This window comes from Sciurus carolinensis, chromosome 9, assembly GCF_902686445.1.
Source record: "Sciurus carolinensis chromosome 9, mSciCar1.2, whole genome shotgun sequence".
Classification (NCBI taxonomy): domain Eukaryota; kingdom Metazoa; phylum Chordata; class Mammalia; order Rodentia; family Sciuridae; genus Sciurus; species Sciurus carolinensis.
Window position 1 is genome coordinate 65,639,724 of NC_062221.1, and position 20,368 is coordinate 65,660,091.

Sequence of the window (20,368 nt, forward strand, 5' to 3'; positions counted from 1 at the left end):
CAGAAACATTTTAAAAACAGACTGAAATATTCAACATTTAGGCTAAACCATGCCAGGCAGTGCACCTCAGGGTGCCCTATGATGTTGGAAGTGAAAGAGTAACTAGATATGGACAGCTCACTTGAGGTTTCTATGATCATTCGTGCATGACCCAGTGCTGATATGATGACCATATCTCACACTGGAAGAAGTGGCAACTCAAGCTCTGGGCATTAAGGTTGTTGAAGGAGGGCTGGGCATGTGGCTCAATGGTAGAGCACTTGCCTAGCAATCCCCAGCACTGCCAACAAACAAACAAACAAACAAAAACAAAAAACCCAAAAAAAGGAAAAAATATTTTATTTTTGCAGAATTTTCTGTTTTCTGCATGATGACTTTGTCAGTGGGGAAGTGAGATACTCCCTCATTTTGAAGTATGAGGCATTTTGGAGTCAACAGCCTACTTACTTACTAGCTACTTTGGTACAACCCCACCAAAAAAACAAAAACAAAAACAAAACAACAACAACAACAACAAAAAGAAAACCAACTTCTCATAAATTTTGAAATATCCCATGTTTGCATAATTATGTCTGGAAACGTTAAGACAACATCTCCTCACTATAAATTCTCATCTTTCCTAATGGTGACAACCTTACCTATAGTAGCATTAAAGTGCCTCTACTTCCAGTCTTTAATGACCCCAACACACAGTAAGAAATACTGACCTGATTTATACTAAGGCGTGTGAGTCTGGAGGGATTGGGAGAGGTTGTTTCCCAGTGTCAATAGTCATTTACGTGCATAAGCATGTAAACACGGTCTGACTTAACCATCAATTGCTGGCAGTCAGCCTTGTCTCAATCACAACTTACAGCCAAGTTAGGTATTTTAGCTTTTTCTTTTCAACACTCACACACCTAACCAGGCATAAATTCAAGTGTCTTCAGCCATTTACTTAATTTGTTACCAATATATTTTCCTTCAGAAAAAATAATTGGGTAGTTGAACATGTGTCTTTCCTTACTTCCTTTCCTTTCAAATATGTCAAAAAAGGTCAGAAAAAAGATGTAAAATCCATTACTTTCATCCCAATGCAGCTAAGTATAAGGAAAGGGCCACATTACAGCCTGTCCCTTGATGATAGAAGTTCAACAGAAGGGAAAAAAGTAACTCCCATGCTGAAATGTCAGGATTGGTTGTGCAGAAGCCAAATGAACCCTGAATGTAAGGAGATCCCTGGAGAGGAGGGAAACAATTTTAATACATTACTGTACTCCTAGGAAACCAAGCTTTCTTTATTACCTTCCCTCTTCTACCCATGCATCTGCAAAAGAAGTCACCCATCAATTTTGAATGTTTATATTTCAGATACACTAGAAATAGAAATGTATTCAGTAAATCTTAATTTCTTTCATATAGGAGGCAACATAAGGAAAGTAACAACTTATAAATTACTTCTCGAAAGTCTCAATCTCATTTGTTTGACCACTGGTTTGACAGATACCAAGTTTTTGCAAAGGTCAAAATCAGAAAAATCCAGGGAATTAAATGTTGCAGAAAAAGCCTTTATAAGATTTAGGCTATGCATTGTAATTCCTAAGACCAGGACTGAAATCTCATTTGTTAAGGTAACTGGCCCCAGACACTGCTTTTTCTCATACCGTATCAACTCTTCCCAAAGCAGACTCCTTGCTTGCAAGCATGCCTCCATGAACAGAACACACCCCATCACTTTATAGCCAACTTCCATCTCACCCTTCAAAAGGAATGCATCTCACTCTCTAAGACTCCCTTGGAGAGGGAAGTCAGTGAAAGGTGCTGCTGGTAAAAGCAAAACTGAACGGGCTTTGTCAAAACCACTCCAAGCTACCCTTTAGGCCCTAGGGAACACAGACTACTCCAAGTTATGCTGTATCAAAAACATTTGCATTTTTAGGTTCTGAGATTAAATTTTAAACCTGTATTCAGTTCACACTAACTAAGTTTCAAAAGCTGCACCAAATCTACTAGGCTTTTTTTTTTTTTTTTTTTTTTTAATACTCTTCATTGCATGCTCTGTCTATATGCATGCGTTTGGACAATAAATATTAAATATGGGAGGGACGCGAGGAATCCATAAAATTAAAAATGAAACCAAACTGAACATTAAAAAAAGTACATGGTAATTGGAGAAATGAATAAGGGCAAAAAATAAATTTGAGGTAACAATAGTGGCCCAACACCACTGATCTGAATATTTGTAAAAATTCAAATAAGTGTTTGGAGATTCAAGTAACAAACCATCTGTTCCAACTTGGTCAGACTTGCAGAGCACTGCTGAGTCAGTCCAGCAGCCGGCACTCACACAGCTCCTTGTAAATTCTCTTCCGCACACGGGGCATGTCTTCTTGTGAAAACTGGAAAGGCTGCTCTAAAGCGAGGCACTTGCAGTACTGCAAAGGTCCCAGAAACACATAAGTGGCATGTGGGGTTGTGCAATAGCCCAGCACCACATGCAGACCTGATAGAGTCTAAGACTGCATTATAACATTTACAGACGCTTGTGACAATATGGTGTTTTACAACATTTATCTCCAAATCATAGTTTGCTTTTCAGGCAAGTGTATAGCTAGGGATCACCCTTCCCTCCACCCCCAAATATTGTGAAAAGCACTAATCTGATGAAGAGGCTATAATTCTTCTCAAAATACAATCTGCTGAAAATGCAGGTATTACATAGCCTTTGGGAACTTAAATCTGTTTACAAACCCCAAACATTTATGAGGTATATGAATAAACCAATCTTCCAAGATCCTTGCAAATCTCTAAATTTTGTAGATTAGATAATTTCCTTCATAAATATATATATAACAGAAAATTTTCCATTGCCCTTTAAGACACCCAGAGACCATGGGGTGACAGTTTCTAAATGTGACCTTTATTTAAAATCTAATTACTCTCTGGGCATGGTGGAGCAGGCCTGTAATCGCAGCAACTCGGAAGGCTGAAGCAGGAGGATCAAAAGTTCAAGGTCAGCTTTGGCAACTTAGTGAAACCCTGTCTCAAAATTAAAAGAAAAAAAGGGAGGTAGTGGTGGTGGCTGAGGATGTAGCTTAGTGGTAAAGCACTCCTAGGTTAAATCCCAGAACCTCACACAAAAACAAAAAACACTGGCAGGCAACTAGCAGGTCTTTGACACCCAATCATTAATTTTATTTATTTATTCAGTACTGGGGATTGAATCCAGAAGCTAGCTATCATTAAGCTACATCACCAACCCTTTTTATATTTTTGAGACAAGGTCTTGTTCAGTTGCCCAGGCTGGCCCCAAACTTCCAATCCTTCCACCTCACTCAGCCTCTACAGTCACTGGGATTACAGGCATCTACCACAATACCCAGCCTGCCAATGTTGTTTTTGTTTTTATTTTTATTTTTTTAAGTTAATCCTGTAAATGCCAATGATCTATGAAACAAACAAATCCAAGTCAGTCTCCAGTGTAGCTCACTACTAATCTCTGATAAGACATGGATGATCTCTATTTTCCATTCTTGGCTTGAGATGTAGTTCTTAATAATAACACCTGAAAATGCACTACTGCATCTCAACAACAAAGGGGGTAGAAGAAAAGTAGTCTGTTACCTGTACCCAATACCATATACACATAAAGGGACTGCCTTCTCCCTTTCTGAACACAACAAACTTATGTCACATACTGTAAATTCAAAACAAAACAAAACCAAATATACAGTATTTCTTTACCTGGAGCACAAAGACTCCACAGTCACTGTCATTTTTCTGTTGTGGAATACACTGAGGGAAAAACAAAAAGGTTATATTAAAATAAGACCAAGTACTCCTCTCCTCTTCAGATAAGAAACATTATTTTATGACAAAAGAGCAAGGGACAGGAAAACTGTGTCTGTCCAGACAGCTGGTATCATCGTGTTTATTTTATAAAGGCATCTGGCCACATAAAAAGAGTCATCAAAATGGCAACCACAACTTATAAAATGTGGGAAATATGGGAAATGAAATAAAAACTCTTTTAAAAACATCTATAGGGATACTTAGCTTTGCAGTCAGTTCTCTGACAAGTAAAGATGGAACTGTGGATCAGAGAACATTTGCCTGGACTCTGAACACTTAGATGGTAACAATTCTGCTTAGCAGTCTTCACTTTTCATCTCATATTACATAATTCTGTCCTATTCTTTGAAAGAATCATGAAGGTAAAGAATAAACTTCTAAAATGACTGCATTAAGTAGGAATATGAAAGATATTGGCTAAATTTAGAATACCTAGAATTCTAGCTGGTAAATTTAGAAAATTTACAAGTTCAGTTCTGGTTTGAACTGGTATACTAGATTATTAGAAACAGAAAACTTGAGCTTAATTTTAAAATTTAGTATGTGGTTTAGTTCAAGGTTGATCCCTTTGAGATTGGGTTAAAGGTTGTTTCAAGACTCTGTCTATAATGCTGGGTCAAAGATTAAGACAGAACTGAGTTCAAGGACCTGCCTCTACCAATAGTTCTGATGTCTTTTACGGAAGGTCACACTTCAGTTTTCTCATCTGTAAAATAAAGATGCTGTTCATCTTTAAATGACCATCTACCTCTTGGGTTGTAAGGATCAAATGATATCATTACACAAAAACACATTGTAAACAATAAAATAATGACTAAATTGTTGATACTGGTGTTCATGACAGGATTGAGAGACAGGCACTCTGGCCCATAAATAGCTTTAATGTCTATAAGCCAAACATAGGGCTGCATCCATATTGTCCTCAGACTAAAGAACTGGGGATATGCCTGAAAAGTAGCCCAGTGCTCTTGCACCCATAGTGAACCCAAATAGTCATTTAGCATTTCTCTGAGTCTATAAGAGCCATGAGGCAAGAGTAGGTGCCAAACCCCCCAACCAAAATTTGTTTTTCAGCAGAGCAACTATATCATTAGCAACTGTCCCAGGGATGAAAGGACTCAAGTTACCTGATTACAGGAAGCAATGGGCAACTGAGTAGCCAGATGACAAAGTACTAAATAGGCTTATTCTGAGTTGCCTCCCTAGAGCCTCCTCTAGGCTCTTCTTGGTCTCTGTCAGCAGTCTTCCAATGCTGTTACACACAATCACCCCTTGGATCATTCCCTCCCCTGGACATGCCCAAGTTTCATTTGTATCACATACTTACCTTTGTAACAGCTGTCTGCCAACCCTGAAGAAATTCAGGTCTATTTTTTTCTCTGGCTTCAGTCAGCAAATACTTTCTTATATTCTGGTTAAAAAGAAACCACAACACAGATGCTGTGTTCCATGAGTTGGTGAAAAATGAAACCTGCCCACAGCAGGTAGAAGCAAAGGAAGCCGCAACTGTGGCCCCACAAAATCGGGCAGTGTGTGCACGAAAGAGTTAGAGCTAGAACTTTATTTCAGAGCTTTCATATTGTTAAAGAGGATTCAGACCTCCTGTGCTCAAGGTATGCACTCAAGAGTGTGGGCACTGGTGTTTACTTAATTACAACATTTATTGAGATGGTTAGCCACCTTTTCCAGCAGTAAATTGGCAAGACGAAAGAAAGTTTTAATCAGTGCCAGAGCTGAAGAGAAGGAAGAAACCCAAGGCAGAAATCATTAACTAAAACTAAATGAAAAACATGTAGCTGTAGATGGATTCCTTAGTTTGGAAGATGGCAAGAACATTCTGAATACTGAATATGGTCAAGTCCACTACTGAAATTTCTACCATGATAAAGACTGCTGAAGTTTCAAAATATCCATAATGCCCTCAACCTCTTTGTGCATATTTCTCTCTATATCAAGGGTAACATCAGAGGTTATGACTGCATATTGCTCTTCCAAACAAGTAACTTCAAGTTCTCAGAATAACAAGTATAAATAAATTACACATAGAATAAAGGCAAAAAAGACTTGCCCTACACCAACAATGACTGAGCATTTATAATGTGTTGAGTGCTGGGTATAGTGATAAAGAAAGCTGTTGAAGTCCTTGCTCTCAGAGAATCTACATATTTGGGAATTTTAATAACATTTTTCATCAACTCTTTGGAAATACAGGCCCCCAAGTCTCCTTCAGAGCCACTTTTATGACCTTCACACCTCCTTAAAAAAAACTGCCTAGCCTCCCCTGCTTAGATGACTCTGATTGGCTTTAAATGACTTTTAGCTATCACCCCAAACAAGTTGGCTCTCAGGGTCTTTTTCCAAATGTGCCAAGTTATTAGCCAATTATAATTTGACCTTAAAAATGGGACCTCTGCAGGACCTGGGCAAAAATTCAGAAGATGAATTTTTTAATAACTGTGCAGAAGAACCAAGTGCCTTAATAATCCAGAATTGACTTAGAAATCAACAGCCTGTTTCATAAACAAATCCTGTTTAACTATCATTGGCTCCATGAAGGCAACTGTCTAAACCTTCTCTGACTCCCCAGTGTCAGTGCCTGACACAAAGCAGAGGCCTGGGATAGTATTTCCTAGATGAAATGATTTTCACAACACCCCTGCTCTCCTTGTTTGTTTTTCCCTATTTGTCCAGGGAAGAAACAGCAGTGACAGGCTCTGACAAGTGAAGGATGTGAGATGGGAAAGGAATTAAACAAAGTGAACTGGAAAACACAATCACATCTGATATGGACTAACTCTTCTGTACTGAGTTAGAGCACTCTGGGCCCAGGAAGATTCCACAGTAGGTTTTTTTTTTCTGGATTTCTTAAAACCACAAACATAGATTTTGAAAACTTGATCTTAGTTTTGTTTATACTTAATTTTTAAATTAAATGTTAAATATAAATATATTTAAATATATTATATTTATATATCATAACAAATATACAAAATTTATATATACAAACATGTGTTGCATATATTTAAAATTTTAAATTTATACATTTAAACTAAATAAATATATTTTTTGTTAATAAAAATTAGAATAACCGAAATAAGGTGAAATTCCTTTATTAGTTCTACTCCGTTCTACACTTATCCAAAAGCAATTACTAAAATCAAAATTGTAAGCACCCATTCCATGAATTTTTTTTTTTAGAAAGTGGGTCCCCCTATATTACCCACACTGGCATTGAACTCCTGGAAGCAATCTTCCTCCCTCAGTCTCCTACAGAGCTAGGATTACAGGTATATGCCACTGTGCATAAGTCTTTGCATATTACATACAAGTGTGTGTGTGTATAAATACACAAACATACAAGCACACATAAATGCATTTTCCCCATAAGCAGATTATACCATTCTGCCACAACTGGCTTTTTTTGGGGGTTGGTGGAGGTGGGGATTTAACCCAGGGGCAATTTACCACTAAGCTACACCCCCAGCCCTTTTTATTTTGAGACAGGGACTTGCAAAGTTGCTTAGGGCCTCACTAAGCTGCAGAGGCTGGCCTTGTACTTGGAATCCTCCTGCTTCAGCTCCGTGAGCCACTGGGATTATAGGCATGTGCCACTGCACCCAGTGCACATCTGGCTTTTAAAAACTCAGTTATGTCTTGTAGATCTTTCTCCATTAGGATGCAGGGAACTACTATATTGTGTTGTTTTTGGTGGTACTGGGGATTGAACCCATGGTCTTGTACATGCTACCCAAGTCCTCTATGATTGTACGACATCCCCAGCCCTTCTTTTAAACTTTATTTTGAGAGAGGGTCTTGCTAAATTGCCCAGATTGGCCTTGAACTTGCTATCCTCCTGCTTCAGCCTCCCAAGTTGCTGTGATTATAGGTTCATATCCCCACACTTGGCTCAGAAGTTTTAAATTATGACATGGTTAAATTTATCAAACTATTCCTTATGTCTCTTTTTTGGGGTAGGGTTCTGTGTAAGAAAACATTCCCTATTCTAAGAACACAGTATCTTTTATATTTTATTCAAATGCTTTTAGTTTTGTTTTACAGGTAGGTATTTATCCATTTGAAATGTTTCTTTTTAAAAAATGTTTTATTTGTTCTAATTAATTTTACATAACAGTAGAATACATTTATACATTTTGAAATGTCTTTATAATTAGTGTAAGTATGAAGTAAGGATCTATATTTTACTTTTCTAAATGACAGTGAATTTTCCCAGTGTCTTACCTGAATAACCTATCTTTTCCCAACTTCATCATATACTAAATTTCCAAATATGCATGAGTTTTTTCTGCATTCTTCATATTGTTCCAATCTATTTGTCTATTCCTAAACCAATATAATTACAGCTTTTTTAAAAACAGTGCTAGGGACATGAGAGTGGTGATGCACATCTGTAATCTTAGCGACTTGGGAGGCTGAGGCAGTAGGATCACAAGTTCAAGGCCAGCCACAGCAATTTAGTGAGACCCTCAGCAACTTAGCAAGACCGGCTCAAAAAAAAAAAAAAAAAAAAAAAAATTTAAAAAGCATTTTTAAGGGGAAGGGAAAAAAGGGGGGCGGGTAGGGTGACAAAACCAAATTAGGGCATGTATCTCAGAAGGGGATCCTGATCTTGAATAGCTGCCTCTCACCTGAGGAGCCCTCTTATAGTTCTTTTCTTTACAAAGAGTTTAGAGGATTTTCACAATAGAAACTGTTCCTCTACAGTACTGACTTTTGCTGTTCTACCTAGAACTAAGTTGGGACTGGGTCAATCACAAATAAAGTGAAAAAAATAGGCAGGATATTAACTTACCTCTACACAAAACTTAAAATGAATGCCTTGGGAATCATAAAATGAAATAATTCGATTAGAGAGTGTCACAGTAATGAGAGACCAGTGGACTTCTAGGTGAATAGGAATCAACAGAAGACTCTTTTTAAACAAATCAACCTAATAAAGAAAAGAGAAGGAAATGCAGCTGTCATCACAAAACCAACGACACACAGCAGCTTCCATTGACTTCTGACCTGCCCCAGGACATACAAGTAGGCAGTGTGAGCAAGAATTTGAACCCAGGTCTTGTTTTTACAGCCCATGCTTATAACTACTAAGCTGTAACACACAATAAGAAAAATGAGAAAGTATTATTTTTCATTTAACCCACTAAAACCGTGTTTTATCAAATGGCTTACATTTTTCTTTTCTTGTCTTTTTTCTTTTTTTTGTGATACCAGGGATTGAACTCAAAGGCATTCTACTAATAAGCTACATATCCCCAGTCCTTTTTACTTTTACTTAGAGACGGGGTCCCATTAAGTTTCCCAGGCTAGCCTCAAACTCACAATCCTGCCTTAGTCACCCAAGTCACTGGGATTATAGGTGTGTTACCACCATGCCTTGGTGGTAATTTTCTTGGGCATATTTTGACCTAGACTTAACACCTTAGGAAATAACCATGGTATTAGAAAACAGCAAAGGGTCTAAGTCTTCCATCTTTCTATGGATTTGGTATAGTAGTTAATATCATGAGCTCTGAAACAAGTTTGTTTAAGTTCAAATTGTGGCTTTTTCACTCTTGGTTAGACAACTTTGGCAATTTTCTTAGCCTCTTTTGTGCCTTGATTTCCTCAACTATAAAATGCAGAAAGCAATAATACCTACCTTATGATATTGTTGAGAATAAGAGTACTTGAAAAATGCACAGAACTGTGCATTTTAGGAAGAATATTGTAGGCTGTCAATAAATATTAGCTATTATCATTATTACTACCTTGTCTTTCAGATGTTAAAATTGAAAACATCCTTAGTAATATTTACATACCCTTTATATCTGAATACATCCTTTACAATCCTAACATATCCTTTACAAGTTAGAAATAGTTGCTATTCTACTCAAAATTCCAGTTATATCTTGGATAACAGATGCTCCATTAAACATCCATAAAAGAGTGAATTAATTTCTTTTTTAAAGTACTTCTATTAGTGATTCCTTGGGTTAAAACAATTACAATATCATTTTAAAATATATCAGATTCTTAAAAACTAATTTTTTAAGTCTTCCTTCTTGCTTTCTGATAATTGTGATGGGCTGACAGATCTGGCTCCATGAGAATGTTATAGGCCAGACTCTAAGGGAAATGACTAAACAGATTCCATTTTGCTCTGAAACTCCATGTTATGTAGGAAATAAGTTTCTCCCATGGGAACACCCCACCTCTGTGCCCATCATCAGTTACTTAGTGTGACATATTTAACAATTCAGAATAATTCCTATGTAAAGAAACATTGCTCTCTTTTGATTCCTATTGCTCCTAAACAATGTACCATGTGAACAGTGATTGTGTGGATGTTAGTAACCATTCTTTAGTTTGTACCTACGTAAGGGTCATTTTGATCCACTTCTCCCTCTGTTGATGATCTCATGATGTTAATGTGTAATTCTGAATCATAGCAACAGACACTTATGATTAATGTGATTTTTGGTATAAGAACCCCTACAAACCTGTGGTTGGGGCTGTTCTCCCAACAGCCATTTTTTGGGGCATTGTGTGAGACAGTCAGCTGGCCGGCTTAATAAAGACTCTCAAATTTGGACTTCTCAGTGGTGATCGGTCTGTTCTTAAGTTGCACCCCATAACATAATCAGATAATGTTGTGCTATAAATAAATCTTTTATCAGTCTATATGATCTTAAAGCAAAGCACTTTAGTGTTTTTGCTTTTCATTTTCTATATTTATAAATCTGGGGTTGAGGGAGATGGCCAAAAGAAAATGTAGGGCTGGGGGTACAGCTCAATGGTAAAGGGATTGCTTAGTTATTAGCATTTATAAGGCCTTGGGTTCAGTCCTCAGCATCACTAAGAAAACAAAACAAAACAAAACAAGATAAAACAAAAACAACAACAACAACAAAAATCCTAGTAAGAATGAAATATAGGTTGAGCATCCCTAATCTAAAGTTCTGAAACCCAAAATGCTACAAAATTCAACATTACTTTAGCATGATGATGCCACAAGTAGAAAATTCTGCACATGAACTTATGTTATGGGTCATAGTCTAAACCCAATCACAGAGACTAGGGGTGTAACTCAATGGTGGAGCACTTGCCCAGCATGCATGATGCCCTGGGTGCAAACCCCAGCACTGCAAAAAACATAATTTAAAAAAAGAATTAAAAAAAACACATATGTACTAAAAACACTACATAAAACTTAACCTTCAGATTATGTGCATAAGGTATATATGAACCACAAATGAATTTCTTGTTTAGTCTTGGGTCTCATCCCCAAGATATCTCATTATAAATATGAAAATATTCCAAAATGAAAAAAATTCTGAAATTCAAAATCAAGCATCTTGAGTAGGGAATATTCAATCTATAGTAAATAAAATAGACAATGGTCCTTCTTTTTGAGGGAAAAACAAGTCTTTTCTGTCAAACCAAAGAGACTTCATTTTAGTTAACTTCTTAGGCTGCTATTTTCTGGCAACCCAGCTGTCTTTCTGAAGTTAGTATTTCCTCGATAATAATTTGCATCCAAGATGGTGCAGTGAGCCCTGACCAATGTGCAATGGCCAAGTACCCCTATGTCAGGGATAAAAGCCAATTTTACCAATTTCAATTTTGATTGCTGCACACCCTTCTGCATGTAGAAGTAAACTTTTTGCCTTGGAGATAGAGCCAAATAGTCTCTGAGTGTTTATTTGGATTCTTGGGGTTTCCATGACCCATCTTCTGCCCCCATTAATTTCAACAACAGGGTCTCACTAAATTGCTTAGGCCTTGCTCAGTTGCAAGGCTGGTCTTGAAGCTGCAATCCTCCTGTCTTAACCCCACAATTAAACAATGAGATTAAAAGAGAAACTATCCCTGGGTGCAGTAGTACATGCCTATAATTCCAGTGGCTCGGGAGGATTACAAGTTCAAAGCAAGCCTCAGCAACTAAGTGAAGCCCTAAGCAACTAAGTGAGACTCTGTCTCAAGGGGTCTGGGAATGTGACTCAGTAGTTGAGTACCCTTGGGTTCAATCCCTGGTACCAAAACAAAACAATAACAACAACAACAAAAACTATCACATCAAAAAGTTTCTAAGTAACATCATATTGGCATTAAAATTTTCTTTCCACTCAAAGAGATTAATCCCCATTTCAAATTTAGAATAAAAAGATTTAATACCTTTTTAGTCCATCTCTTAACTCCATTATATCCTTTGGTTACCAGCTGTCTATGAAAAAAGCTGTTGAAGAAATGAACCTAAAACAGACACCAAATACAAGCAACCAGATTACATTAGGCTATGCCCAGACTTAATTCCAAAGGAAAATGAAATTTTTAAAATATCTGAACACAAACTAATTAAAAAATACATAGATATTTAAAATTTTTAAATAAAAATATTCCAACATAAAATAGACAAAAATCAGAGGAAAAATTTCTTAAAATAGTAATCAAAATATAGGAAATCTAGTACTTGATTTATAGAAAATTCGGTTTAAATTTTTCATTAGAAAAATTTCAGGTGTGGTCTATTGTCAGTGGGACAGTAATGAGATTACTCCAATCAAATCAAGTAGAGAAGTCAATTGACAAATCTCTCCAATAAATTGAAAGACTGAACAACTGAAATATGCTCTGAAAAAAATGAGGCAACCAATACCATGAACTTATTAATACGGATTATAAAACTCTCCATTTGAAGGATGTGGATTTGAAGACTCCCATACATCTACAAGAAGGCCTTAGCACAATCATTTCTAGTACCCAAAATTACCCTGGCCATACAGAGTATCAGGTCCCACCTCCTTGGATTCAGATTTTGGCTTATTAAGTGGTATTGGCTCATTTGAGTTAGTCCATAACACGGTCTTGAAGCACTGGCTCTAACTCAGACTCACTTTAGTTGCTAAGACTATTACCTTAGTGTATGGTTCTCAGGATGTGGTCATCAGGCCAGAAGAATTGGTATCACCTGGGAATTTGTTCAAAATCCAAATTCTCAGCCCAATTCCAGAGCTGCTACATTTTAGCACAAACTAGCAATCTGGTTTTACAAACCTTCCACGTGATTCTAATGCACATTCAATGAAAACTATTCAGCTTAACCTGCATAAAAAAGAACCTGTGACGTTATCTCTAAAGCAGTGACTCTGTAACTCTGTTCATCAGAATCATTTGGAGGGCTTGCTAAAACATAAGACTGTTAGGATCCAATTCCAGTTTCTGATTTAATAGGTATGAGCTGGGATCTAAGAATGTGCATTTCCCCAGGTGATACTGACACTGCTGGTCTGGGGACCACATCTTGAGAACCACTGCCTTAGTAAATGTCCTTTTAAGTCCATGAAGGTTTAGAATTAAATGTATAAATAATGAAGATAAATTAAACTCCTAAAATTAATACTTTCATGCTAAAAGTCTGAATGTGTTTAGATTTAAACTTTTTGATGATTAAGAGCATTTCACAAAACAATCCAATATAGCTTCATGATTTGAATTTATAATGCATAATGAATTTATGATTATTTAAGTGGAATGTTTTCTACAGTGACAAATGGTACTAGCATCTGAGATTAGTTATATTTATCTGTTTAAGTTTTTTGTTTGTTTGTTTATGCAGGACTGGGGACTGAACCCAGAGGTGTTCTACCACTGAGCCACATCCCTAGCTCTTTTTAGTCTTCTTATGAGACAGGGTCTTGCTAACCTGCCCAGGTTGATCTTGAACTTGAGAGTCTCCTGCCTCAGCCTCCTGAATAGTTAAGTTATGAGATTTAAGTACTTGGAAAGTTCTGCTACTCATCAGGTATTTGAGTTTTCAGAAAAAAAAAAATTAATCGAATTTAAAAGTTTTAATATGTAACAAAGCTCTTAAGAGAATTTAGAGCTAATGGGGTTTGAGTGAATTGAGTACCACAGGTTTGACAGTTAAAAAAAAAAAAAAAGTGAAGATGAATACTATTGTACATTTTTATAAAGAGGGTAAGACTTTAATTAATTGATTGATTTATGGTATTGGGAACTGAATCCAAGAGCACTTTCACTGAGCTGAATCCCCAGTCCTTTTTATTCTTTATTTTGAGACAGGGTGTCGCCAAGTTGCCCAGGCTGACCTCAAAGTCATAAATCTTTCTCCTCAGTCCCCTTATCAATAAACAAAAAAAGTCCCCTTATCAATAAACATACCTACCTAGACATAAATAAGAAAACATTAGCATTGTGACTTTCTCATGCTGAAGCAGGAGGATCAAACATTCCAAGCCTGCCTTGGCAACTTAGTGAGTACCTTATCTCAAAGTAAAAAAGAAAAAGGGCCAGGATGTGGCTCAGTGATAAAGCATCCCTGGATTCAATCCCTAGTACCAAACATACACATAAATTATTAAAAATACATATTAATAAATTTTGTAATAGGATATCCCTAAGTTCATGTAAACATATAAATACATAAATGTGTATATACATAATATAGCCCTTTTTAAAAAAATATATAAGGAATTATTAAATAAAGTTTGGAAATAAAAAATTACTCATTTTTAATATACAAGAATCTCCTGAAGAGGAAGTTTTCACTTACTTTGTCTGGGACTGCATCCATTATCAGCTCACCATACATATTTATGACCTATAAAAAGTAATACCAATTTACTAACCCTATACAATTCAAAACAACCCAAGCAGAATAAATAACATTTTGAATAACAAGAATACTTGTAACAATAAAGCTTTGGGATCCTGGCGTTAATGGATGAGTCACTTTAGTACAGAATAAAGAATATTTGATTAATAAAAGTAACTGTGAGGCCAGTCCCAATATAATATTTTATTGACCAACATCCTCTGTAACTTTTCTACACTGAGAACCTGCAATATACTAACCTGGTCATTCAGCCAATTCTGACCATCCAAGGTTGCCAGATCATCCATATCCAGCATATGTTTATTGTAGAATATGCGAAAGTTGCATTTTTGATGTCTGGCCCGGTAGTTTGTTATTTCTCTATTGATAAATGGTTTTCTGAAACAAAGATTTTGAAAGAAAAGATAAACATGAGTTCTACTCAATGCATTATTAAGTACCCTTTTTCTCCTAATTCAAGAGAAAAATCACACATGCCAATCATTTTATTTTCAAGGACTTAACTTTCACCACTGGCATACCTATTGGAAAAGTCTTCATTAAAGACATCTTTTAGTCTTCCAAGGACATCTTTTTCACTGAGTGGGACCAAACTTCCATATTTTTTCATAACCTCATCTAGGAATCCTTAAATAAAGGAAGAAAGAAAAGTTAAGAGGGAAAAACAAACCATTTTCTCTCAATACTTAACTTATAAATAACACTTAACACATACTTAAGACTATATTATAACATAGGAGTACCCTCTGTATAAGGAAATCTTTTACAAGTTATGACATTATTAAACAAAATATAGTAGATTAGGCCCTCACCATTCTAATCTAGAGAAAAGTTCTGTGGCATCATTTTACAGTGGATTTTTAAACTAGCAATGAATTGTCAGAGGAATTAGCTAAAACTAAAGATTGATGCCTTTCTATAACTCAACCTTGGGGATGAATCCTATCTCATTAAGAGTAATATCCAAAAAGTTGGGGACAATGGTATGTGCCTATAGTTACAGCTACTAGAGGCTTAGGCAGAAGGACTGCTTGAACCCACCAGTCTGGGACACCCTGGGTTACACGGGAGATCCCGATTCAAAAAAACCAAAAGACATCTAGTTGGTTGCGATGGTGCATACCTGCAACCCCAGCACTGCAATGCTGGGGCAACAGGATTGCAAGTTCATCGTCACCTTGGGGTAATTGAGGGAGATCCTATCACACACACACAGAAAGAATAAATAAAACGGACTAGGGATGCCAGCGGTGGTGGCAGCACATGCCTGTAATCCCAGAGACTCCAGAGGCTGAGGCAGGAGGATTGCAACTCCAAGGCCAACCTCAGCAACTTAGGGAGGTCCCACGCAACTTAGTAAGATCCTGTTTCAAAATAAATAAAAAGGGCTGGGGATGTGGATTAGTGGTTAAGTACTCATGGGTTCAATCCCCAGTACCACATGCACATACACAAAGCCAGGATTTATTTGAAAGAGTAACTATCAACACTGAATAGGAATATTAGTAAGACTGGCTAATGTTAGGGCTGGAACTATGCCACAGATGGTCCTATATAACACTATTTTTATGACTTTTAAATTACATCTAAAGTCTAAATCACCTTGTTAAATCTGCCTAAGTCACAATTTAGTTGAGTGCAGTGATGTACACCTGCAATCCCAGCAACTCAGGAGACTGAGACAAGAGGATGGCAAGTTTGAGGGTAGTCTTCAAATCAATTTAAGTAGTATGTATATACATACACATATATACATGTTTTATTTTGTTTTGTGTTTTAGTACTGGAGATTGATCCCAGGGGTGTTTTACCATGGAGCTACCTCCTCAGTCCTTTTTGTTTTTTTCCAGACAGGGTCTTGCAGAATTGCTGGGGCTGGCCTTGAACTTGGGATCCTCTTGCCTCAACCTCCTGAGTTGCTGTACAGGTGTGTGCTACCATGCTTTTTTTTTTTTTTTTTCCCTTTCTTTTTTTTGTGGTATTGGGGATGGAACCCAAGACCTCATATGCTAGGCATAAACTCTACCTTGAGCTATGCCCCAACCCTATATATGCATTTAATGGCTTTCCCGGAAGGTTCCATTGAAGAAACGTACCTAAAAAGGCTCTAGAAAATAAAACCGGGACATTATTTATTTTTAGGTGATACAGAGATTGAACCCAGGGGTGTTCTCCCACTAAGCCACAGTCCTATTTATTTTTATTCTAAACTGCTAAGCCTCCAATTTACAATTTTGTCTCAACTTCCCAAGTAGCTGGGATTATAGACATGTGTCACCATGTCCAGTCCAGGACATTATTTCTAAGTAAATACAAAGAAGCTGAAGAAAGGCTTAGAGGCTCACAAAAGCAGAGGCATAATAGGCACTGTTCACTGATGCTGAGCAGAGAGAGCGCAATACACTGCTATCAGGCTGAGTTGAGATGGGAAAAATGAGGACAATATATTAGCCACATATCCTACCCAGTTCCCTGGAAAACTTTTTAAGAATTGCCTCTGCTATGCATTAATTCAAAACAAACAGGAAAGATCAAAACAGAGTACTGGGAATGGTGTGCTGGGTTTGTTTGGGGAGAGGGACAGAAGTGTAAAACCTCTATTTCCTCCTATTAATCACCCACCACAGTAGCTCCTAATTTAAAAGGCTTGTCAAGAGCAAAAGTCAGCAAACAGGAAAAAGGTTGCTTCCTTTCACCTGGTTCTGGTGTAGGCTTTAGACAAATCCTGAACACCGGAAGGTAGTCCCATTCCAGCTTCATCATTTCAGGAAACAAAAATTTGGGGCTTCTAAACTAGGAATAGTTTATAGTGTTTACTGTTTCATATCTTAACAGTGATCTAAGCATAGCCTTGTGTCTATATGGGAAAACAGGCCTAAAGGAAGATAACAAATCCCAACACTGGAGAAACTGCATTTAAAGAACAGGTTTTATAGAAAAAAATGCCTCTAACAACAAAAAATTAAGCTGTAGGTCCCACCACCTTGACTGTAGCTCCTCAAATAAGAAAGCAGCCTTCTCTACCAAAGGCACACCAGATAGCCAGGCATGCTGGCACAGGCCTGTAATCTCAGTGGCTTGGGCTGAGGCAGGAGGGCCAGGCCTGGTAATTTAGTAAAACTCTTGTCTCAATAAATGGGATGTAGCTCAGTGTCAGAGTACTGCTTGGGTTCAGCCCCCAATACCACAAAAAGCCAGGGTACAAATGGGATATGAACCCCAATTCCAAACTAGTATCATGGGAAAGAGGCATTTTTATTAACAATATTATTTCTGGGTGGTAATATTATGAAGATTTTAAGTTGTTATATCTGTACTTTTGTTTTCACTTGCAAATGATAAACATGGATTCCTTATGTTGTAGAGAGGCCCTACAAGAATGACAATGTCTCAGTGATAACACACCCACTACTGGTACTGGAAGTAAAACAAAACATAATTAAGAGTACTTATCATAAGACAACACTTGCATATCTCATTTAATCCTTAAAACTATCCTCTTTGTCAAGATAACTCTGCTAGAGTTGGGGATGTGGCTCATGGTAGAGCACTTGCCTAGCATGTATGAGGCCCTGGGTTCAATCCCCAGCTCTACCCTACTCTACCCAGCACCTGCCCACCGCCCCCCCCGCAAAAAAAAAAAAGCTTAGAGGGATTAAGTAACTATCTTCAGGACACCTAACTAGCACAGAGTAGTACTAAGATTCTTATGTAGGTTATGCAAGTAGAGACACTGGGCTGTTAACTTTTATGCTCTGCCATCTCCAAAACAAGGTTAATTGCTACTCTCTCTATAAAAATAACTTTGGGCTGGGCACTATTCACACACCTTATACTACTAGCTACTTGCAAAGCTGAGGCAGGAGAATCCTGAATTCAAGGTCAACCTGGGCAAAGGAGTGAGAATCTTTCTTTAAAGAAAGAAAAAGAAATGCAAAATACAATACACACCTTGGAAAGATTCCATTAGTAAAGAGGTATGAAATATCTAAGAAACATTAAGTCTATTTTAAGAATGCCATTTTCTGCAAATACTATAAGTGAAAACCATACTTATTTTCTTCAATTTACAAAACAAATCCAAAATTCACGTTGGGATAAAAATGAGAAACTCCTAGAAAATTTTAAAATACTATTAAGAGACAGGCTGAGGTTGTGGCTCAGTGGTAGAGTGCTTGCCTAGCCTGTGTGAGGCACTGGGTTCGATACTCAGCACCTCGTATAAATAAAATAAAGGTCCACTGACAACTAAAAATTAAAAAAAAAATACTTCTTTAAAAAAAACAGAGAGAGATGAATAAGGAGGCAGAAGGTGAGTGCATAATCTCAAATTATAATTATCTGTAGTAATTAAAGCAAAATACTGCTAGTATACGAACAAATCAGGACTAGAAAGATAGTCAAAGGTAGATGGAATTTCTTAACCACAGAAAAAAGAATGAATTACTCAATAAATAGTATTAGATTACTAACTGAACTTACAGCCAAATTCATTCAGGTGGAAAGAACTACATAAGATACCATCTTTACTTTTTTCCAAAGAATTATATTAAAAATAACACATTAACAGTATAGAAGAAAACAAAGAGTTTAATATTTATTTTATAAATGGTGACAAGCTCTTTACATAGAAGGTTTTTCCCCCTAATAAATGACAATGAACATTTTAAAATAAAGTGCAAAGTCATTTTGTAATTCCTTGTGAATTTCATGATTTTGAAAATGTATTTTTATTTTCTTTTTGGCAGTGTTTGGGGATTGAACCTAGGAACTCAAGCATGCTAGGCAAACCCTCTACCGCTGAGCTACTCTTTCAGCCCAAACATAAATTTCTTGAATATGTAAATGGCACACTATTTTTTTCTTGAAACTGCTTTTTTTCCCAGTCAATACATTACAGTTTTGTTTTGGTACCACATCCCCAGTCCTCTTTTTGACAGGGGTCTCATTAAATTGCTTAGGGCCTCACTTACTTACTGAGTCTGGCTTTGATTTTGCCATCTTCCTGCCTCAGCCTCCTGGGATTACAGTTGTGGGCCACTGTACCCAGCAATATATTCATTATAGTTTTTTCCCCTAAATCCATTCAAAATGATCTAGTAGTCTTTGTTTTCTTCTAAACTCTTTGTTTTCTTCTATACTGTTAATGTGTTATTTTTAATATAATTCTTTGGAAAAAAGTAAAGATGGTATCTTATGTAGTTCTTTCCACCTGAATGAATTTGGCTGTAAGTTCAGTTAGTAATCTAATACTATTTATTGAGCAATTCATTCTTTTTTCTGTGGTTAAGAAATTCCATCTACCTTTGACTATCTTTCTAGTCCTGATTTGTTCGTATATTAGCAGTATTTTGCTTTAATTACTACAGATAATTATAATTTGAGATTATGCACTCACCTTCTGCCTCCTTATTCATCTCTGTTTTTTTTAAAGAAGTATTTTTTTTTTAATTTTTAGTTGTCAGTGGACCTTTATTTTATTTATACGAGGTGCTGAGTATCGAACCCAGTGCCTCACACAGGCTAGGCAAGCACTCTACCACTGAGCCACAACCTCAGCCTGTCTCTTAATGGTCATGCCATATTTTAACCAATTTCCCACTGACATTTAAATTGATTTTTAGCTACTTTTTGCTATCTAAACAATGGGACAAAACCCTTAATCTGTGCTAGTCTATTTTTTTTCCCTAGGAAACACTTGCAAAAAGTTAAATTTTTGGTTCAAAAGATATACATGCTAAACTAACATTTTCATTTGTGATTTGGTACATAAAAATTTGTGATTTGATACATATTTTTTAAAAATTTGTTTTTATTCTTTTTTTGGTGCTGGGGACAGAACCCAGGACCTCAAGTGTGCCAAGCACACACTAAGCACTACCCAAATTACACCTCCAGTCCC

General features: G+C 36.7%; 1 protein-coding gene across 4 annotated transcripts in view; it reads right to left on the reverse strand.

The window, feature by feature from the left end:
• Nucleotides 1-1,994: 1,994 nt before the first annotated feature.
• The window catches only part of LOC124992813 (sentrin-specific protease 5), a 39,585-nt gene continuing 21,211 nt past the window's right edge, over nucleotides 1,995-20,368 (reverse strand). For 2 of the 4 annotated variants that reach the window (XM_047564070.1, XM_047564071.1), the window contains 8 exons: nucleotides 14,989-15,094; nucleotides 14,707-14,845; nucleotides 14,405-14,452; nucleotides 12,007-12,084; nucleotides 8,642-8,779; nucleotides 5,159-5,242; nucleotides 3,724-3,774; nucleotides 1,995-2,414 (listed from right to left, as the gene is read on the reverse strand). In XM_047564070.1, coding sequence (XP_047420026.1) covers nucleotides 2,304-2,414; nucleotides 3,724-3,774; nucleotides 5,159-5,242; nucleotides 8,642-8,779; nucleotides 12,007-12,084; nucleotides 14,405-14,452; nucleotides 14,707-14,845; nucleotides 14,989-15,094 — 755 coding nt within the window. In that variant the 3' untranslated portion in view covers nucleotides 1,995-2,303. The remainder of the gene's footprint in view (nucleotides 2,415-3,723; nucleotides 3,775-5,158; nucleotides 5,243-8,641; nucleotides 8,780-12,006; nucleotides 12,085-14,404; nucleotides 14,453-14,706; nucleotides 14,846-14,988; nucleotides 15,095-20,368) is intronic. The other 2 variants (XM_047564073.1, XM_047564072.1) reach the window with 2 other exon arrangements.